Source organism: Triturus cristatus, chromosome 1_2 (assembly GCF_964204655.1).
Source record: "Triturus cristatus chromosome 1_2, aTriCri1.1, whole genome shotgun sequence".
Lineage (NCBI taxonomy): Eukaryota > Metazoa > Chordata > Amphibia > Caudata > Salamandridae > Triturus > Triturus cristatus.
The window spans coordinates 995,059,491-995,083,492 of record NC_140580.1 but is presented as its reverse complement, the minus strand read 5'-3'; the positions used below and the strand labels follow the sequence as shown (position 1 = coordinate 995,083,492).

Here is a 24,002-nt window from a genome sequence, read left to right as displayed (position 1 = left end):
TGCTGCGCTGGGACACCTCGTTGCTGTGGCAGCCATGCGCATTATAAATTCAATATTAATAATAATAATGCATCCTACTCAAAACCCGCTCCATCAAAAGACACGCTGTTGATACTCGGGACCTGCTCGACTCCATCGCTCCTAATGTCGACTTCTTCACGGAAACCTGGATAACTCTGCCTCAGCCACGGACATAGCGACCGCCATCCCTGAGGCTACAAAATCATCCACAAGGACCGCGTCAACTGGCCGGTAGGAGGCATTGCTATCAAACACAAACACACGCTCCACCTCACAACCAGCTCCGACGACCATTCACCCAACATGGAACACCTCCACAGATCCAGACCAACTTGAATGCCACTCCCAACGGCACCCTCGTTGACAGACCTCTCGGACCCTGCCCCATTCAACTAAGCCATAGCCGACTTCATCGGTCCCCGCGGACTACATCCTCCTCAGCAACCACAATTTCCACCTGGACAAACTCAACGGCCACAACACCTCATCCCTACCGGAGAACCTCGCCACCCACAGACTCAAGCAACTGGTCACCTCTACAACCCAATCAGCAGGACACATTCTCGACCCCATCTTCAACGCAAGTAACAACAACTCTGTAAACCATACCTCCGAGCCACATTTGACCGACCACCACTGCGTCCACTTCTTCACCAAACCCACGTACGCCACCGCGCCGACCACTATCCTAGCAGAAGCTGGAACAAGGTCACGAAGATCAGCTAACTGCCTCATCACCGTCATCCACGGATGCCAATGCCTCAGCTCGCAACCTCCACCGTTGGATCTCCAACTTTGCCGACACACTGGCTCCCCATAGGAAACCCTCAGGTTAGCAGGCCTCCAAGAAAGCCAGCTGGTTCTTTCCTGCGCACTTGCAGACGGCTCAAGAAATGATAGAGGAGTAGCAAGATCATGGCAGACCACGCAGCCGTCAAAACCGCTGTCACTGCACACCACTACCTCATCAGAACAGCAACGAAAGCAGCTATATAGGATGCACCAAAGCCAACGAACACAACAGCAAAGAACTCTTCACCGTGGTCAAAGAATTTGCAAAACCCAGCACAGAGACAGCTGACATTCCCCCCTCGCAAGACTTTTGCGACAACCTTGCCACCTTCTTCCACTGCAAGATGAAGGAGATCTATGACAGCTTTGCAACCCGAGACCAACCTACCCCACCTGCAACCACCACAACCAATGGCTCCAGACCCCAGAAGACCCTGCCCAGCTGGACCATCCTCACCTCTGACTACACCCTCCGGACCCCTGCCCTCACCACATTTTAAACAAAGCTGGCACCTCCATCACACGCGAGCTCTGCCGCACGATCAGCTGCTCCATCGAGTCCGCCACCTTCCCAGAAGACAAAACATGCAAAGATCAACAACCCCTGCTGAAGAAACCCTCTGCCAACCCGACGGACCTCAAGAACTACAGACCCATCTCTCTGCTCCCCTTCCCAGCTAAAGTAATCAAGAAAACCATCAAGGCCCAACTCTCTGAGTTCCTCTAAACAAACCACATCCTGGACCCCTCCCAATCGGGCTTCAGTAGCAACCACAGCACTGAGACCGCTTTCCTCACCCTCCTCGACCAAGGCTAGACTGCAGCCTCATCCTCCTGGACCTCTCAGCCGCCTTGGACACGGTCTCCCACTAGACCCTCTGCGCAAGACTCCACGATACCGGCATCCATGACAAAGCCCTAGATTGGATCCGCTCCTTCCTCACTGGCTGAACGCAGAAATTCCGACTTCTGTAGTTCTACTCGGAACCCACAGACATCAGCTGCCGAGTGAATCAGGGATCCTCCCTGAGCCCCACCCTCTTCAACATCTACATGGCCTCGCTTGCAGCCATCGTCAGAAGTTCCAGTCTCAACATGGCCTCCTACCCCAATGACACCCAAGACCACGGCTGGAGGAAACTCCTTCTCCTACCTTGCTGCGAAGACCTGGAACTCTCTACCTCTACATCTTAGGCAATCACTGTTGCTGCCTCAACTTGGGAAGGACCTCAAGACCTGGCTCTTTGACTGAACCACAGCTCCCCCTCCTCCTTCCCCCATGATCAGTGCCTTGAGACCCTTACAGGTGAATAGCTGTGTGCTTTACAAGAACCCTGATTGATTGATTCACTCTGTTAAAACAAAACCCTGTTCACACAAATTGGTGGGAAGAATTCAATGTTTTCAACGGCAATGAACACGATGATGGTGGAGACATAGGATTACAAGTTAGTAACTTTTCTAAGCAGGAATTCAAAGCTCGGGCCCTCGGACAGCAGGATGCAGGCATTTTATCATACCAAATGTCTGCTGAGCTTAGGAATCAAGTGAAGTGAATGGCATCTCAAATTCTGCTACAAAGACTTAGTCCAAGGGTCCTTAGGGACTTAAGCGAAGGTGAAGACAGGTCTTCTAGATTTCTATATCATGAACAGAGTGCAAGCACTACAGCTGAACAAGCATTCTGCTGGGTCTAGGATTCATGCCAGAGGTCTAGCATTGGTTGCCCTGGTACCCTATTTTGGTCCATCAGATTCTTAGATAAAAGAGCACAGAGCTTGTTTTTTGTAGCAAGCGAGAAGGAACACTCATGATTTGTACAGAGATGAGTGGGTCCTGCAAGGTAGGATAAAGCATATGGACATAGTGTCACTGGTGGAGGGAAAAATGGGTCTTGTGTTGGTGCATTTGTATTTCTTTTCTGTGCCAACCAATTTCGCCTTTGTATAATTGAATTCATGGAGTCCATACTTACATTGTAGTGAATTAGCTGTAGTTGTTTGTTGCAAAAATAAAACACCACTGGTATCCAAGCAACAAAGACAGGAAATAATGCAATGCTGAGTTGCTTCTAAATTATTTTTACTTTTTAATCCATCAGGTACGCAGTAACTTGAGTGCATCACTGATCGCGATCAACATTCAAAATTCTGCTCATCAAATGGATCTTCGGTATGTAGATGGTTTAGGAATAGAAGACATTTTACATCTATTATGAGACATAGGGAGTACCTGGTTAATTGTCTGAACAAAACCAAAGCATCATATGTTTTCTCAATAATCCTAGTTATTTGAGGAGCACCATAAAAGCAAGACTTCATTATTTTGTTTCTCGCAGATTAGGTGATTAGCTAGAACAATAAAACCTAACATTTCATAGAAAGCATAGTGAACCTGTGAAGCAATCTTTTGACCGAAGTGTTTGAGATAAGGTGACATGTTTATTCTAACAGAATTGTGACAGATACAGGATATTAATAGCTCTGATAGGGCAAATGTAAACGGTGAGATAATGTAGGGCCTGTGTGTCAAATATTGGCCGAAGAATTCACAGTCATTTCAATCCTTCATTGATATCAAATGTCAAAGAGGTTAGAGGATCAGAATTATGTACCTTCTGAGAGGAACAGATGTTTTGCAACCTCCATTTGCAGCACTTGGTTTGTTCAGGCAAGGATTCCTAGTTGGACACTCTCCATACGTCCATTTAAACACAAGGGCCATTTCATTCCTCTGCCATTGACCGCTTAGTACATGGAGGCATTTATGTCCCCAACCTAGAGGATAGTGATGTGTGTCTGAAGAATCCCAAAAGCTCTTTACCCTTCAGTGTACAGATTTTATTTTACAGAAGAGCCTTCAAGACCCATTTCCTAATAGGAATGCAGGTCGATTCTTTGAGCATGTGCATACAAACAAATGTGATACCGTATTTGATTGGTAGTGCAATCTGGTGCAATACTGAAGTCCCTGTTGCCTGTGTGTATGCTTGTATCAAAATGTGTGCAGTGAAAGATGTGGACAATGTGTGATAAAAGATGTAAAATGGACCCTCTCTTTCACAGCATGAAAAATGCCTACCAATCTCAGTCACTGAGTGCAGATTTCATACCCACATCTCTGTGGATATCCCTATTTCCCTTGCACAAACCGATATTGCAGGAGGGGTCCATATTGTCCATATTTACTCATGGACATCCGGGTTCTGAGACAACAACAGGGTTTGTTTAGACCCAGCCATATGGAAATCAGTCTTGACCCTGCTCCTCATGGGATCAGTCCAGGCAGAACTGCCAAGCCAGTTCCTCCCTGGACCAGAAACTAGAATCCTGGGTCTGGTTTCAGAGTTTCAGCCCCTCATCAGCCAGGCTAACTTGAATCCAGTGGCACAGTGAGCCGGATACCCATGTCTGGGCATACCCGGCGCACTAAGGGCGAAAAAGCAAAAGACACACAGATGATGGATTGAATGCAGAACAAATCAAACATTCACCTCCAGTCAAGAGATCCAGGTTAAATCCATTGTTCTTTTGCTCACTACACCATCCCAGTTTAGACCCAGCGACATGCAAATACGTCTTGACCCTGCTCCTCATGGGAACAGTGCAACCCGAACTGCCAACACAGGTCCTCCCTGGACCAGAAACAAGCATCCTGGAACCAGTTTCAGGGCTTCACCCCTCATCAGCCAGGCTAGTTTGAATCCTGTGGCACAGTGCGCCCGGGGCCCACGTCTGGGCATACCTGCCTTGGAGCATTGGGGGTTGGTATTGCCTTGAGCCACTTTGGTGGTTGGACCCATTTATGCTCATTATTTATTTCGGCCAATGATGTATATGTGTGCCTTGCCACTGATGCTCATTATTGCCTGTAGCCATTAATGATCATTATGGCCTCTAGCCATTAATATTCAGTATTACATTGGGCCATCGATGAGCCTACAGGCAGGGAGAGGAACACTACGAATATCTAGTTTGGTCCTCAATAAAAGTCTGGCAAGAGTATCATCTGCAGGGTGTTGGAAGGTTTAGGGACAAACTACCTTACTCTGACCCTCTTCCTAGGCGGTGTTGATGGTAGATGCACTGTTGTGATGTATTGATTGTCATTAACCTTGCTGCCAGGACATCTCCTGCTTATCACACAGTTCTTCATTTCTCCACCCCTTATAAATTGACACCGTTTCTTCTGGTACCTCCGCCATTACCACCCTCTCAACAGTATATTGGTTGTATTATCTCATTCCATTTTAACCATTTTGAACTCTGATTTCAGTTCAGACTTCAAAGTTCACAGACATTTGAGTTGAAGTTGATGGTGGGCAAGCACTTTGTACCTAAATGCTAATTTCTGATTGGTCTAAAACAAGCTGTTTTTGCTAAAGAAACTTACACCCATTATTGTTAACCTGGCAAATTATAGACCCATTTTGGACCTCCCTTTCGTAAGTAAAATTTTAGATTTAGAGCTCACTTGCCAACACAATTTGATGAGTAAAAAAAGATTCTTTATGACCAGGAAAGGGAACAGCAATGGCAATGATCAATTTCTGCTTTCCTACCTTGTCAAGAGTTTAGCTTAAACCCTTATCCTGCTCCAGCTGGTTTATGCTAAGAAGCCGATAAAACCAGAGACCTTAGCTCCATGTGCTCCTCCTCTCAGCTGCACAAGTAGCTGGGCGACCATGTATGCAGGGTGGGTGGGTGTGCATCTGGTAGGACAGAGTGGTGCTGATGGAGAAACACTGCAGAATAACTTGGAATTTTAAGCATTAAGTAAATACTCAGCAGGTCATTTTTTGCCTTCAAAAACAAGTCTTCTAAGGATTCTTGTGAATAAGAGTCCTGTGGCTAATTATTCTACTTTTTTAGTATTGAATCATTCATAGATTCAGATGCTTAATTTTTCCCCCTTGTCGAGGTGGGAGTACCATGGTACTTATAGCAAGCAGTAAAAAACAAAGCATTGTGATACAAAGCTTAAATGAGTGACAGTATTACCAATTCACATTATTTAAAGATCTGCACTCCACCCAGTCACGAAGCACCTTCTGAAGCCCTATTCCCCTCAAGATTTCGAACTGCACTTTGTATGAAGGGGGTCTTCCTGAGCTCTGCTCATTTTGTTTTCTTCAAAGCTTATTTTTGTCACCTTTTGACATCTCCTGGACATTTATCTGTATATATCTCTGTGGTAACATATTTTAAGCTTGAATTCTGATAAACAAGGTATGTCAAAGCCCTCTAGCAAAGGTCTTTTGATACCTCGAGCTTCATGTGGAAAGCTTAAGCTCTATTTTGAGACCATCATAAAGAGTGTCTCTACTGCGTACACCCTAGTCAAAATCAAGGACTGCAAGTACTGTAGTACCTTTTCTGCGAAGTCTCTCTAGAAAAGAAAGGGATGACTATTGATTTGTTACATATTTTAAGCCAAAGGACAACCTATCCACCAAAAATGAAGGTAAGGGAATATCTTCTCATCACAAAAACAAATCACAAAAGAGAACACCTGCTGAAATGGAATACTCTCGGGGGCCCTCTAAAAAGACAGACAAGAAGTACTCAGACAGGAGTAATGTCACAAAAGTAGGAAAACTGAAGAAGAGAAAAGAAGACTCATCTTCTTCAACAAGGCCTTGGAAGACCAGGTCGGAGTCTTCTCACATTCATTAAAGGTATACCTACCAGTTCTGACATGATCAGGTCATCCACAGACCCTTTTGTCGACAAGTTATAGGTCGTCCAATAAACCGTCTACAATACCACCATTGCTAAAGGTGATGTCTGAAAGAGACTGTAGGTATAGATGCCTTATCTTAGAATTACCTTCAGGCACCAGACTGGATCCCGAGAAAGTTTTTCGTAGCAGTATCCCTACATGTCAGTAGGTAGCATCGGTCGACTCCGCATCCGACTTCAGCCTAGTGGTCGCCGGGATGATGTTGCAGTGTCTACTTAGATGCCGCCCCTGCGTGCTGACGTCAGTTCTTTCTTTTTCCGATGGTCAGTCATCGATCCGCACCTGGTGTGTCTCTAGTGCCTGGAGCGCGACCACGACCTGTAGTCGTGCTCCGACTGCCGGGCCCTGAACCTGGTCCTCAAAGATCCAGGCCTGGATCTGGATCCGCGCCGGTCGACCTCACGGTACCTTCCCCGGCACCGATTCCAGTGACGACACCCCCGACGTCGGTTGCGCTCCCAACCGGCGTCGACCCCAGCCTCACCCCCGACTTGGACACGGTGCCGGATCAACGTTGACCGACGTCGGAACCGACGCCGGAGAGTACTTTTGTACCACTGTTCATTCCTGGTGTTCCCTACTGCCCTGATTGGCAGCCAGAGGAGGGTGAGGAGGACTGGGAGGGGTCTGTACACCCTCTAGCGGACCAACTTGAGAAGCCGGACTGGCGAGAGGAGTTGTGTGAGGCCAGTAGTCTGGATACCTTCCCAGACCTCTTCGGAGCCCCTGCTGCTTTTTAATGAGGCCCTCACCGACATCCTTCTGGGCACTTTGTCCAAGTCCAGCACAGGGGCTCCTGTGGACAGGGTGATTGCCCCTCGCCACTGCCCGGCCCAGGCGACTCACATTTACTTTCCCAACAACCTACCCCTGAGAGCTTGATGGTCCAAGCCTCATCCTCAAAACGCGCATTCCCTACTGCTCCCCCAGATAGGGAATCCAAGAAGCTGGACCACCTTGGGAAGAAGATGTTTTCTTCCACCAGCTTAGGACTGTGGTTGGTGAACACCGCATGTGCTCACCTGTGCTGTTGCTGAGGGTTGAGACACAGCTAAGTTCACCATCCGGTGTGGGCTGGATACCGCAGACTCTCGGGGTAGGACGGTTTCCACGTCAGTAGCCCTGAGGCACAACACCTGGCTGAGAACATCTGGCTTCTCTGGGGATGTCCAATCCTCACTTTTGGACATGCCCTTTGATGGCCGTCGCCTTTTTGGTGACAAGGCGGACAATGCGCTCGAGCGCTTCAAGGACTCTAGGGACACGGGCAAATCCTTGGGCCTCGCAACAACTTCTCGCCCCATGCAGTCTGCCTTTCGCCCCTTTCGTGGCTACGGAAGGGGTGCCCCACCATGTTAAACCCAGAGCCACAGGGTCACGCAAGCTACCCAGCCTATGCGTGGCCGAGGGCCAGCGGGCGGTCCAGTCCACCAATGCCCCTCCTGCAGCAGCCTCCAAACCTTCCTAGTCTGACTTTTCAGGGCCACCAGTTGCCAGTGGGCTGCAGGATCCGCCATCACCTCTCCCACTGGCACATCACGTTGGACAGGTGGGTTTTGCAGCAGTTCTGCACATTGGAGTTTTCCGAGGCGGCACTCGCTCGATGACGCCTTTCCTCACAAGTGGAATTGCAGCCTCCTGTACGCCTTTCCGTCTGCACCACTTCTACCCAGAGTACTGAAAAAGATCAAGCATGCCCGAGCCCAAGTAATTATTGCGGCTCCGGACTGGGCACAAAAAGTCTGGTACCCCGAGCTCTTGACCATAGCCATCAATACTCCGATCAGACTGTCTCTTTGGGAGGATCTTCTGTCGCAGCAGCAGGGGACGGTCCTCCACCCGAGCCTGTCCATCCTCTACCTAATTGCGTGGAGATTGAGCGACGCCAGTTGACGGCTTTCGACCTTCCTACCGGAGTCTGTAATGTCATCTTGGCAGCTAGGTGTCCCTCAAAACGGTATATGCCTGAAGATGGAACAAATTTGTGGCATGGTGCACAGCAAAGGCTGTGGATCCCCTTTCTGCCCCTCTTTCAGCGGTTCTCCTCTTCATTCTTTCTTTGGCCCAGCCTTCTCTTTTCAAGTCCCCTATTGTAAACAGATTTCTGAAGGGCATTACTCATCTCTTTGCTCATTCTCCTTTCTTAATGCCCCAGTGGGACTTGAATCTTGTCCTTACTTATCTTATGTGTGCTCCCTTTGAGCCACTACATAATTGTCTGTAATGTCATCTTGGCAGCCAGGCGTCCCTCAAAACGGTATATGCCTGAAGATGGAACACATTTGTGGCATGGTGCACAGCAAGGGCTGTGGATCCCCTTTATTCCCCTCTTTCAGCGGTTCTTCTCTTCATTCTTTCTTTGGCCCAGCCTTCTCTTTTCAAGTCCCCTATTGTAAACTGATTTCTGAAGGGCATTACTCATCTCTTTCCTCATTCTCCTTTCTTAATGCCCCAGTGGGACTTGAATCTTGTCCTTACTTATCTTATGTGTGCTCCCTTTGAGCCTCTACATAATTGTCCTCTACTTCTTCTTACTTTAAAGACCGCTTTCCTGCTTGCCATCGCCTCTGCTCAGAGGGTGATTGAGCTTCAGGCTCTGTCTTCCAAACCTCCCTTTCTTGCTGTCCATCTGGACAAAGTGGTCCTTCGTACTAGGCCCTCTTTTCTGCCTAAAGTGGTTACCTCTTTCCACATAGGTCAGACCATCACATTGCCCACCTTCTTCCCGCCGCACCCCTCCAAGGAGGAGGAGAGACTCACCTGTCTGGACCCAAAACGTGCGCTGTCCTTCTACCTTGACCGCTCTAAAGACTTCCGGGTGGACAATCAACTCTTCGTGGGTTATGTGGGCACCAACAAAGGTCGGGCCGTGCACAAATGTACCATCTCTTGATGGGTTGTCCTATGCGTCAAGATCTGCTATTCTTTAGCAAAATATTAACCTTCAGTAGGACTATGCGCCCATTCTACCAGGGAACGTGAGGTTCCGCTGGTTGACATCTGCCAGGCAGCCACGTGGGCATCCCTGCACACATTCACAAAACATTACTGCCTGGACAGTCAAGTCTGGAGAGATGGCTTTTTTGGTCGCTTATTTCTCCAGGACTGCCTGGTGTGAACTTAGTTTGCAGACCCTCCACCGGTGTTGGCATTGCTGGGGTATATATTCTAAGGTAAGGAATCTATTACTACAGTCTCTTTCAGAAGAACAAGTTACTTACCTTCGGTAACAATGTATCTGTAAGAGGCATATGTAGTTATAGATTGCTTACCGCCCCGTCCAGCCTCCCCGTTCTGCGAACTGACTTCTAGGGATACGGACTCCCTTACAGGACTCTAGTTATGTGCACCAGTGGTCAGTGTCTTGCATAGTTCTGCGCTTCTGGCGTGGAAAGTCGTGTCAGCACTGACGTCAGCGCGCAGGGGCAGCGTCTAAGTAGACTCCGCAACGTCATTCCAGCGACCACGACGCCGACGATGAATGTGGAGTCGACCGACGCCACCTACCGAATCGCAGGGGGTACTGCTACGAAAACATATCTCCGAGTCCAGTCTGACACCTGGGGGTAATTCTATGGTAAGGACTCTATAACTACATATGTATCTTACAGATACATCGTTACCGAAGGTAAGTAACTTGTTAAACAGCAGTTTTGTCGTCCCAAACATCAACAACATTATAGACAAAGTTGTTGACGATGATACAGGCTATGAGGCCAGCTCCATTCGCAAAGATATTTTTGTCAATGGCACCCATTTCGCAAGGCCTTGAAGACCTGGCTTTTTGCCTTGTAAATCTGACCTATGAAGAACTGCTCCTACCAGATAGCTGTAACTGTTGTAGCCCCTTGACGCCTTAGGGTAAACTTTCGCGCTATACAAATTGCTTTTTCATTCATTCATTTGACAACTTCATTGTTGACGGATCCACGGACAACACCTCCTAACATTCTTATTACAGACTAGAGAATTCCGGTACCTATCCTGCTAGAACATACCTGTCCCAGCAAGGTCTCTCTTCTTTCACCTACACACTTGTTTGATGTTGATGAGTCTGAAGATAAAGGTCCTTAATGCCTGGCTTACGGTCCCACACAACGTCATGTAAAGCGCCATGCGTAGATAACTATGATGATGTGTATTTAGAGGGAGAATTATCATTGCAGAATCAACCCCACACTTCAAAATCCTTATCGATTGAGGTTTTTGCGAAGCAGTTTTGTTATGATCCGTGTGATGATCAGGAATAGTATCAGGAGCTAATGATGCAAGCCCCCAGAGTTTTTAACAGAGCTCTGCCAAATGTTGGCAGTCTTTTACAAAATATTTCCAGTCAGGTGGGCTTCCAGTACCTCCATAACAAACACCTGCTCCGTAACACACTGCATCGCCTCATACTCTTCGTCTAATCCACTCTTTGTAGAGTCCACAGTTAGTACCACCAAGACCACTACCACCTGTTACCATCCAGGGTATTTATTCGGATGACAGCAAACCATTGGAGTGTGACATAACACAGGATCCACAAGCTGATGCTGGCAACAAATGGCATGATTATTTGGCACCACTCTCAGCCCCATCTACTCCACCAGCTACTAGCTGACCTCCAGGTGACATCGAAGGGTTTTACACTCTTTAGGGGACAGCTTCCAAGAGGTTTGATCTCCCCATGCCTATACACAGACAGACTGCTTTCAATATAATTTCAATGAGCAGGCACGCCAGTCAGTTAAGGCAATACCAGTAACAGACCACATATGGTCTGAAGGTGATGAAGAACCCAGCAACGGTGGCTGCTGTTGTACCACATCTAGATAAAAAAATAGAAGGCCCTAGTCGATTCTCCAGCCTGCCTTACTGGACACCTGTGACCGGATTCTATAGTCATGCAGGCTGCCCAGACGCGTTTGAGACACCCTTCCTCACCTTGTTCTGCTCCACCTGATAAAGGAAGACGCATGTATGATGTGGGCAAAAGGTTTTCTGCTATAGCGGCTACCACCGTTTGGGCACCGAATGTGCTAGCCATATTCGGGAGATATGACAGACAGATGAGTTCTGAATTAGGTGCTTATGTAGAGAGGTTTTGCCAGAGGACAAGAGTAATGAAGCCTCATACAAGAGGGCAAAAGAACATCCTCTGAGATAATTAACATAATAATGGAGGTTGCCTTCACTGGTTTTTCGTTGGCGAGGTAGAGTGGCTGTTTTGAGGAGACAAGTATTCTCAACGCAGCATCCTTTAGAGCAAAAATACAAGCTAAAATATCAGACATGCCATACAGTGGAGAGGGACTCTTTGGCAAGCATGCAGATGATGCTTTCCAGTCCATACAGTCAGATACAAAAATGGGAAGATCTTTAGGGATGCTACAGTAGTGCTGCATTCGATACTTTAGTGGTGCTATAAGAAAGGGAAAGTTTTCTTCCAGAGGGAACTTTCAGTTCTACCAATACCAGCCCCAATTCCAGCTGCAAAAGGGCCACCATCAGCACTACTGCCAGCAACAGCACAGACAGCCACCAACCTCTGCCTACTCAAGGCAATTGCCACATAAGAGGTCCTCAGCACCAAACAGAGGACAAGACTCATCTAGGACGTCAGTAATATCTTTCCGGTACAAGTAACCTATGTTCCCTCACATAGGGTGGGCGGACATTTTTCCAGTTACTACAACCACTGGAAATCTATTACCACATATCAGTGGGTGCTGGAACTACTTCAACATGGCTACACTCTAGAACTTGCTCAGAAACCCACAGACAAAATCCACTTCGGAGGAGGTTACATCGACATCTTCATCTGTTTAAATTGGAGATTGTTTTTCTTCTCTGGAAAGAAGCCATAGAGGAGGTCCCTTACGCCTACCGGAACGGAGAATTCAATTCCGGTTTCTTCCTTATTGTTAGACCTGGGACCATTGTCATGGGTCTCCCTTCAATTTTTTTGCTGTGGCCTCATGTGTTTTTGCTGCTTATAGATGCTTTGGGCACTGTGCCACTCCCTATGATAAATTGATGTATGGATTAGTGACTCCATGATTGGATTGATTGGTTTACTTGTCAGACCCTAGTACAGTGCACTGCGTGTGCCCAGGGCTTGTAACCAGTGCTGCTGGTGGGCTTGCAGCACTGATTGTGCCAGTCACCGGAGCAGCTTGTAACGTGTGTCTCAGGTCTGCCATAGCAGAGCCTGTGTGCAGTCTGGTACTGCCATGTTGACTGGGCAAGTGCACCCACTTGCCAGTCCCTAAACCTTCCCTTTTATACATATTAGTCACCCCTATGGTAGGCCCAAGCGCAGGGAGCATTGTAGTAAAAAGGTAGGACATGCCCTGATGTGTGTGGCATGTCCTGATAGTGAATTACAGCCATTTTCGTTTTTCACTATTGCAAGGCTACCTATTCCCCATAGGTCAGAATGGGCAGTTTGATTATTACATTTTATAATCCTAATTGACTCAGGGAACAATGTAGAAATTCGAGTTTAGTATGCCTGAACTCAGAATGATAAAATACATCTTTTAGTGAAGTGGTTTTACCATTCTGGTGCCGATTCCGATCCGTCAAAAATAATTTGCGTACGACCCGTATCTTTTTACGTACGAGTCGTACAAGTACCGTACAAACTGCCAAGTACGATTCGTCCGTGAAAAATAACTACGAATAGCGTTGGGAAAAGTCTACAACAGTGCGTCGGAAAGTTTTTACGTCCGAATATCGTCGGGAAAAGTGTACGAGAGTGAGCCGGACATTTTTACGTGCAAATCGTAAAACACAAGTCCGAGCGCGCAAGTACGATCCCGACCGTCCGTCCGAATACACAATCGCACGTAAAATGGCCCATACGGAGCCAACGCAGTAGCACACATGTACACGGGTAAACTTAAGCCCGTGTACGAGCCGTACAGCCCCCCCACCCCCAAATATGTCAGCACCGTACACCACCCTGTCCGCACTGTACCCCAGCCCCGCAACTGTACGCGCCGTACCCCCCCATGTACGTGCCGTTCCCCCCCATGTACGCGCCTTACCCCCCTGTCCGCACTGTACCCCAGCCCCGCACCTGTACGCGCCATACCCCCCATGTACGTGCCTTCCCCCCTGTACGCGCATCACCCCCGCATGTACGCGCCGTACCTCCGCATGTACGTGCCGTACCCCAGGGCCACACGTGTACGCACCGTACCCCCACCGCATGTACGTACCTTACCCCCCCCTCCATGTACGCGCCGTACTTCCGCATGTACGTGCCGTACCCCAGGGCCGCACCTGTACGCACCGTACCCCCACCGCAGGTACGCGCCCTCCCCCCCATGTACGCGCCCTCCCCCCTATGTACGCGCCTTACCCCCCCCCATGTACGTGCCGTACCTCCGCATGTACGCACCGTACCCCAGGGCCGCACGTGTACGCACCGTACCCCCACCGCATGTACGCCGTACCCCAGCACCCTCACCCAGCATCGCGTATGTACGGATCGTACCTACGCGAAAAAGACTCTTACAGAACCAGGACACTGTAAAACAGCACAAGGAGGATCAATTCGACTCGCACAACACCACAAAACACGTCTACATGACAAAATACATCTCAATGACTGACCTGGCACATCCAAACAGTCAAACAGAGGCCCCAAATCACAACCACCTCTTATAACACACCCACCAAAATTCAAACACAGCCACACCCAAAAATGGACCAATAAAAAGGGCCCACACACACAACCCATGAGCCTTTGCAACAGACCCAGTGCTGCCAGACCCCACTGAGAAACAACTCCACATTACTCATACCTCCACTACACCTTCACTCACACACCTTCACACAACCTCCTCCACAAACATCCCCCTCTTCACATTCACACACACACCGTTACATTCACACCCACACACCCACAACCATCCACACCCACACCATGCCCACAGACAAGAATCCAAAGTTCACAACGGCGGAGCTGGACCTCCTTGTCAAATAAGTCATCAGAGTCGAGCCACAGCTGTTTGGAACATTGGTCAGACAGACCAGCATAGCTGAAAAATATGCCATGTGGCAGAGGATTGTCGATAAGGTGAATGCTGTTGCGCCCATCCGAAGGACCAGGCATGAATGCCAAGCCAGGTGGTACGATCTGCGCAGGGCGGTCAAGAGGAAAATGAACGAGGAGTATGCCCAGAGTAACATCACTGGAGGTGGGCCGCCCCGCAGACCCGTACACTACCATCCCTGGGAGGAGATTGTGATGGCCCTGCTACCGCCGGTGGGAGTACACGGAGTCGAAGGAGTCGCAGAGCCTGGTGAGTACACAAACAACTTACGTAACATGGGGGCAATGGGGTCCACACCACATATACACCAAATGCACGCAACTTCCCCCAAGCACTCACCGCACACAACCACACTCAAAAACCACGCTCATGCCACTAACGTCTCCATGCACCCTTCACAAATCAAGGCAAGGCCATGTCCAAGGCTACAACAACCACAAACACAAGACTGGATGTCCGGGAGGCTGGGAGGGTGGGCCCCACACAACACATTGTGAAAATGAGACGCAGACACCAATGCCCTCAGCCCATATGGCATAGGTACATACCCATGCACAATGCACAGGGACTGGCAAAGTACTGACAAGGTAGCTGACGCTTGGCCCTGCTGTATGCAGCACAAGGCCCTCCTGGGTCCACTGTACACTCAAACACCAACTCCACAAGCACAGGTATCTAGCACAGGAACTCACACTCACTGTCATGCCAGCATGCACCATGAGGGGGCAGACACATCACCTGGGAGACCCAATGACAACTCACACTACACACAACAGCACGCCTGGTCACAACCCACCCCCCCTAACACAAGCACATACCCCCGGGGCAGGCAACGGATTTACACACTCCCACAATGGACATGTGACACAACAAGACCAATCCAGAGCCAAATAAGCATCAGAGCCAACAATCTACAGGTCAAACACTCAGGAGAACATCCCAATCTGTCCCCCCGCAACATACCCATCCCCAAGTGGACATTGAGAGGAATGCTAGGCACATCCAACTACCTGAGGAACTGTGTCAACTTGAATATGTATGAAACATAGATGTCGCATGAAACACCATTAACATTGTCTCTCTCTCTCACACACAGGGCAACGTCGACGATCTCCCCCCCAACACTGGGGGAGAAGATTCACAGTCCCAGGCTCGGTGTGAAGATGATCCCACCGGCAGCGACGACTCTCACCACTCCGTGGATGACCCCGACCAACCTGGACCCTCTGGTGCCCAAGCCCCTGCAGCACCTTCGTCAGGTACATCTGTGCCAACCACCACCCCCATTCCTGCCACATCCCAGGACACACCCAGGAGCCCTGCTCGCACTGAACAACAGAGCCAGTCTGACCAGGAGGGACAAGGTTCTCCGGGCACCCAGGAGGAGGCAGGCAACCATGCAAATGCCATCCCTCCGGGGTCCCGTAGACCCGATGTGCCCACAAGGGCAGGCCAGGCTCAAGTGGGCAGGGGTGGTGGGAGTGGAGGCAGGCGGAGGCGCGAACCTGACCAGCCAGCTCAGTACACCGGTATGTCACACATACGCAACATCCTGGACTCATACCGGCGTGACACCAGAGGCATCAACCAGGTCATGTCCAGACTCTCCGAGATGCAGGGGACCCTCGATGAGATTAAGAACCTGCAGGTCGAGCATCATGCCAGTCATCAACAACACCAAGGACGGATGGAGGCAAGACTGGCTGAGCTCCTGGCGGTGCACAGGGACATGAGCCAATCACTCCGTCATATCGCCCAAATCATGGGCAACCCTCCCTGTGCCACCAGGCGTAGACCAGCACCAGACACAGGGAGGGAGGAGGAGGATTCGTCTGACGGAGCGTCCCCAGCATCGTCAAGGCCTGCATCTGAGGGTCCCCGGAGGAAGGTGGGTCGTCCACGGAAAAGACCGTGAGTCAGCGGACCATCCACGTCTCCCAGGTCACCAGGCCTGGCACCTGGCCCTCTGGCGCAACAGCAGCACCTCATCCAATGACATTCTCTGCCACGTGGATTTGCTGGTCACAGTCTGACCAATGATGACCAACACTGTGCCCTGGACTCTGATGACTTCCAATGCCAAGGATACCATCTCCCCCTGTGAACTTTGGATTCTATTCCCCCGGTAGAGCACCTAATTGCATGTACCAAACCACTTACCCCACCGCAAATAAATATATCACTTTGGACATGAGACGTTTCTGTCATTTTGCATTATTCAACGACATATGTGTGTGGAAATGTCAAACTATGCCTGAGTGTTGAACTAACTCCAGCCATCCATACCCTGGGATCAGAGTCTGGGACAGGACACACATGGGTCACAGGGTATCATTCAATGTAGGCATGGAGCACAACACTCACCTGTGATGGCCTCTGGCTGCTGAGGGGGTGCTTGCTAAACTGTGCGGAGAGACCTATTTGGGAGATTATCATCAAGGCGTAGAGGTCATGGCTCATGTGGAGGTTCCCGGGGAGGGAGTCCCAGGTACGTGTGGCCAGGTGGGAGAACAATGTCCTGTATGCTGGAGTACGGTGGATGTGAAGAACGGTGGCCAGGGCAAGGTTGGATGCACGGAGATGGCCCAACAGGATCTAGGATGACAGACGTACAAGGTTGGTTGGGGTCAGGGTTGTGGACTGCCTCCTGAGTGTGGGTGGGGAGTGTGGAGGTCATCCTGCAGCAGACAGTGATCCATTGCAGCTATCTGTGGTGGACGGTGAGGTGGCTGGGGCGCAGGGTGTTGAATCTGAGGTGTGCAGATGCACCCTGGAAGTGGACCAGTTGCCTGGCAGTTTGGATGTACTTGCTCCGTAGAGGGCAGGGCAGTATTTGACACGGATGTTGTCATGGACCTGGGGGATGGTCTGTCTTTTCTTGGAGTGGATCTATCTGTGGATCATGTGCATAATGCAGAGGGCGTTGAAGCATGAGGTACAGATGGTGTGGACTAGCATGGCATATGTGAGCGAGCCAAACATGATGCACACCATCTTGTGTGTGTGGCCACTGAGTGCTTGTGCAGGGCTCTTGCGGGTGGGACACAGGCACTTGACCCAGCTGGAAGGGGACAATCCTCAGATGATCACCTCAGTCCTGTACAAGTCCAGCCTCAGCTGGCTCGTGTTCAGCCATTCATCAATGGATCTCATGCATACTTTAATGATGGAACTGCCAATGTCTGTGTCTTTGTTGAGGGTGAGGAGCACCTGGCTGTCAATGGCATACGAGCTGATGATGAGGTGCTGTGCGCATGTGATGGTGGAGAGGGGGGTCCTGGACACTGTAGATTGTCATGCTGAGAGATGATACCTGTGCCATGTCCCAGACGATGACACCATACTACATGCTGAAGCCTTGAGTCCCACTCACATGCCCTTGCTGGGCTACAGAGCCGGTGGGGAGTATTAGGGACGTGACCTGGTTGGTGTGACAGGGCCTGGAAGGCGGGGCAGCGCAGTGTAGGCAGTTGGAGTTGCACACTCAGCATGCAAAGGTGTTGTGTGTGTGCCCAGGGTATGTCTGACAGCAGGCGTTAGATGTGCGGATGGACATAGCTCGGAGTGTGGCTGATACATCAGACTGTAGTGTGATGTGGGTTATGCACCTTGCATGTGCTGATGGTCCAGCCTTTGGCACTGAGTGGCGGCAACAGTGGCATAGACAAGCTGAGGACAGCCAAATGAATGGGTGGAGGGAGGAAGTGAGGAGCATCTTGGAGGCGTGTGTGTTGCCAAATCTGGATACTCTGTGGGCCCTTGCTGCAGGGGCCGCAGCAGCAGGCGGCATCTCCTTGCAAAATGAAAGAATTTGCACACATAGACTAGGATGTCAGAAGGACAACTGCAACAGGCGCGTGTGTAAAGTAAGGAGTGTCCAGTGTCACATGGCACACCCAAAGACAATGCATGCACAATCACCAAAGAAGCATGACACCGGATCAGGAAACTGAAGGCCGACCTGCGCACATGAGACACACCCTCAGCAGCTGTTGACGGCCCATTGTGTGGACCAACATGCCAAAAAACATACACAACCATGTACTTCATGCCCAATAGGGAGCCTAATCCATGAGCAACTGCATGCATGTTGCTAAACTACACATGGACTCCTATGCATAATCTTCCACAACTATGCCAGATATGCCGCATGCAAAGTGGCAAGAGACCTGCATTGACAGAGATGAGGCACCTTGGAGTGTGACGAACACCTGTATTACTCAGCCTCACACTAAGGGAAATGCATCAATTGGAACAGACTCACAGGTCATTTGGCTGACCATGTTTGACCTACACTGGACACCCCCTTCAACACCCAGATGTGTAAATCCTACTGAGCTGGCACACAAGTGAAGGGGTTGAGCCTAACACCCCTTCCTGAACACGGAGAGTCTACAATTCCCCATTGAGCCTCATATGGGGATGTCCCACACTATGTCCACCATTAGCATCCCGTATGTTCCTGAGGGACGTTATACACACATTGATGCCTTCATCAGAATCCACAAACCATTACAGATGACTGTCAGGAAGGGTGACTATCAATTCATGGGAGCCATGCAACACGTCATGTGGCCCATGGTGAGTCGACATGTATGCATGGTAACACAACATGCACAGGAGCAGTCCCCACATATCACAAACATGTACCACCCACAAAATGCCTTGCTGCACTCCTTACCCCAAATGACTTTCCACCATGTCTGTGCATGTAACTCTGATCCAGCACACGTTGCAATACTCATGAGGAATAGCAGGAGGGCAATGATGACATGAGCAGACGACAGCCGCAAGAACCTGTGGAGGCCAGATACACAACAAGTCAGCGAAGAGCTAGTAATCCTCAGACATGTACATGTACTCTACAGGAATTATGTTGTCACCATGCCCTTAATAAATTTAGTGTCCCAGCTGATATGTGTGGAATGACATCATCACTTGAATGACACATTAGAACACACCTCCAAGTCACTTAGCACACAGTCAGCTTGACACACACATTGCAACACATGCCACACAAGGCTCAAAGCGTACACACTCAGACACAGGGACTCCCCATCGTGAGAAGAAGTTGCGGATAAGCTGACTCCGGATGTCCTCATCCTCATCCTCATCCTCACTTGCCCCGTGCCCGAGCCCTTCATCCTCCACGGGTGGATGATCCTGCTCATCCGGATCAAGGATGAGTGGCACGGCCTTCTCCACTGCCATGTTGTGAAGCATGCAGCACACAATGAAGATTTTGCAGACCTTCACCGGGGCATATGGGAGGGCGCCGCCGGTCTTGTGGAGGCACCGGAATCTGCTCTTCAGGAGTGCAAACGTCCTCTCAATCACGCGCCTCGTCTGCCCATGGGTGTCGTTGTACCGGTGTTCTGCGTCTGTTCTGGGGTTGCGGAGAGGCGTCATCAGCCATGGCATGTTGGGATAGCCAGAGTCCCCTACATGGAAACATCATGTGAAGAAGTGGGTCAGGAGATGCCGTAAGATACAAAGATAGCGCTGAACACAGGACTAACAGAGTATACCCACCAACAAGACATGCTCGTTCCGCGTGCAGCTGCAGCATCATTTCTGGCACCCTGCTACGCCTCATGATGTATGCATCATGTGCGGACCCTGGAAAACGTGCACAGACATGGGAAATCAGCATGTTAGCAAGACACACCACAAGGGCATTAATGGAGTGGTAATGTTTTCTGTTTCTATAGGCTACCTCCTGAGCCTGTGGTGGTACCAAAGCCACATGTGTCCCATCAATGGCCCCAATTACATGAGGCATCCCTCCCAGGGCATAGAACTCACCCTTGACACCTGTCAACTGCTCACGAGTGGGAAAATGGATGAATTCATCCAGGTGCACCAACATGGCTTCTATAACATCATGCAGGACACGGCTGAACATTGTCTGGGACATGCCACTGACATCAGCTATGGTCAATTGAAACATGCCGGTGGCAAAAAATGTAGGGCTGCCATCACCTTCATCTTGGGGGTCAGAGCTGTAGGATACCTGTGTTGTGGTTGGAGGTGTGGTGCAAGCCGGCGGGTCAAGTCCTCTATCAACTCTTGCGAGAAGCGGTATCTGCGTATGCAGTCATGTTCACGCATGGCATCCAGGTCTGGCATTCGTCTGGGGAGAGGCGTTGCCCTGCAGAGATTTGGAAGGAATAACGAAGAGTGAGTACATTACCACACCAATGTCACTGAGGTGAGCACATGTTCAACAGCTAATACACATCTGCTTAATACAGAGTCTGCGCTGTGCAATACATCCAGGACACGTGGGCCAGCCAGGTGATACTCCTACGAAGACCCAGCCACAATAGTTGCATGGCAATGTTGACGTGACATGCCATTAAAATAGCTGTGGGCCAGTGTAAGTGACGAGCCAGACACATTACATGAGTGACAGTCATCCAAATATCAGCATTTGAAGGATGTAATCTCATACAGACAGCTGGCGGGAGTCTAGACGCACAGGTCACAAGTCATCTGGAAAAGGACAGATAACACACATTTCCATGAAGGGGTGCATGTCAAAAACTGATGACACAGATATTGAGACAACGCAGATATTGCCTCATGTCAGGAAGTCATCTTCGAACCATCATGACACATGTAACGTGTGAGTCCACATGTGGCATGGTGTGCGTATATGTGTGTCATGCACATATGCACACAGACACATGTTGGATGCTGCAACAGCAGATGGAGTTGACGGAACACCAACGGAAAGCTCATGGGAACACATGACACACACATGACATAGTCACATCGTGGCACGCTGGGAGTCACATGTCGGGTGTAATTATCCGTGTACCTGGCATCAGGGGTTATTTGCGGGTGTTGCTGACTGCGCCATACCAGTGATGCAGTGCTTGACACGTGTGTCGTACATGCACACATGTGCAAAGTATGAAGGGGAAGTGTGCCACGTAGTGCCCCATCACACATGACATGTGTTAACAGCTCATCACACATCTATTGTGCCACAACATGAGGAGACATGTGCCACATCACTGCCTGACACACCTAGGCCCTGCACAGGAAGGACTGCACTGACAATGACTTGATGTACAGCCTTGTGCGAGTCTGACACCTCCATTCCTTTCGTGTGCGCCTCCTATCACCAGTTTAAGCTGTGAAACGCAGTACACACGCTCTGAGGGCGTGTGTAGGGCCCGTACTCACGCGTGAGTACCTGCCGTACACGCGTGAGTACGTGCCTATCACTATAGTTGTGTTACTGTAGGTCCGAGTGATACGGCACGTACTCACGCGTGTACGGCCCGTACACGCGTGAGTACGTGCCGTATCACTAGGCCCTATGGTACCCCCAACTATAGTGATAGGCACGTACTAGCGCGTGTACGGCACGTACACGCGTGAGTACGTGCCGTATCACTAGGCCCTACGGTATCCCCAACTATAGTGATAGGCACGTACTCACGCGTGTACTGCCCGTACACGCGCGAGTACGTGCCGTATCACTAGGCCCTACGGAACCCCCAACTATAGTGATAGGCACGTACTCACGCGTTTACGGCCCGTACACGCGTGAGTACGTGCCTATCACTATAGTTGGGGGTACCGTAGGGCCTAGTGATACGACACGTACTCACGCGTGTACGGGCCGTACACGCGCGAGTACGTGCCGTATCACTAGGCCCTACGGTACCCCCAACTATAGTGATAGGCACGTACTCACGCGTGTACGCCCCGTACACGCGTGAGTACGGCCCGTATCACTGTAGTGATGGTGCTCTAGGGGTACGGGTGAAACGCACCGTACCTGTGTGGGGATTTAAGAATTACAATGGGGACACATGAGGGACAAGTATTAGGGCCTAAATGCATGCTGGTTGTCATGGATACCGAGTTTCAAGTTCAAAATTTTACATCATGTGGTCTGGAAAAAGCAGTTGGCCACATTATACATTGTTGCAAAGTGGTTGTTGACTTGACATGATGCTGCAAAATCGAAAGATGCAAAGGGATTGGAGGAAACGTAGGATGAAAATGAGTCTGACCAATCACTCTGTACTCCTGTAAATGAAATAGTCCAGCAAGGCAGATATGATAATAATAATAATAATAATAAAACCACTTCTAAAGCGCATGGTTACACTGAACCAGTGTGTCCCCGCGCTGAAAGATGCTACTGCTCCCCGGGAGGCCAATGTCCGGGGCTCACCTGGATCCCGGGTTGCAAAAAGTTATTATTTACGTGGGAAAAGATGAGTTTTCAGTTTTAGTCTAAATCTTGTTCCGGAGGGCTCCATACGTAAATCAAGAGGAAGCTTGTTCCAGTGTTTACTGGCAAGAAGCTTAAAGGAACGACCTCTCATCCTGGTCTTGCGAACGCGAGGAAGTTGGAACAGCATCGCCCCGGCAGATCTTAAATTACGGGTGGGACGATGGATGGTACGAAGATTTCGCAAATAACCTGGGCCTTTTCCCTGGGCAATGCGATGGGCAAAACCGAGAGCCTTAAACCTGATTCGCTCCTCAATAGGGAGCCAATGAAGTTCAAATTATGCCATTTTACCTGATGCTCTGCGTGGGAGGTTTAACACCAGACGCGCAGCAGCATTTTGAACGCACTGCAGTTGATGGATACCTTTTTTGCTAAGGCCTAGGAGAAGAGCATTGCCATAGTCTAAATGAGGCGTGACTAAGGCATGAATAAGAGTTTTCCTGGCACTAATAGGGAGTAGATCGAGAACTTTTCGGAGTGTTTTAAGTATTCCAAAGCATTTTCCCGTGACTTTACTAATCGGATGCTTAAAGGAAAGCTCCGCGTCCACCATGATCCCTAGATTTCTGACAGACTCCACTGGATGGGGGATTGCCCCTAATTCTGTAGGCCACCAGGCCTGCGACCAGGCGGAGGGGGATTTACCAACCACAAGCAATTCTGTTTTGTCGCCATTAAGGCGCAAGCAGTTGTTATTCATCCACCCTGCCACAGAAAGCATGCAGTTGGAAAAGTTAGTAGCATCCTCTGCCTGATTGTGAGTAAGTTTAATTATTAGTTGGGTATCGTCAGCGTATGTGACGATATCCACACCAAAGGCTTCCACAATATGCGCTAAAGGCTCCATATATAGATTGAATAACGTGGGGCCTAAACTGGAGCCCTGAGGAACTCCATGTCTGAGTTTTCGAAGGGAGGATTTATAAGGGGGACAATGCACCTGGAAGCTCCTGTTTTCCAAAAAGGATTTTATCCATTTCAGTGCGGATCCCTCAACTCCCATGTCTGAGAGGCGAGACAGCAGCGTTGAGTGCAGCACGGTGTCGAAGGCTGCACTTAGGTCTAAAAGAACCAACGCTGCCGTCTGCCCCTCATCTGCTAATTGTCTCAGACATTCAGTGGAGAAGAGAACCGCCGAC

At 49.7% G+C, this 24,002-nt stretch overlaps 1 protein-coding gene across 1 annotated transcript in view; it reads left to right on the top strand.

Moving 5' to 3' along the window:
* The window catches only part of DPP7 (dipeptidyl peptidase 7), a 1,979,246-nt gene that overhangs the window by 1,916,351 nt on the left and 38,893 nt on the right, over positions 1-24,002 (top strand). The window contains exon 11 of the mRNA XM_085611261.1: positions 2,915-2,985. Within this exon, the coding sequence (XP_085467387.1) occupies positions 2,915-2,985 (71 nt within the window). The remainder of the gene's footprint in view (positions 1-2,914; positions 2,986-24,002) is intronic.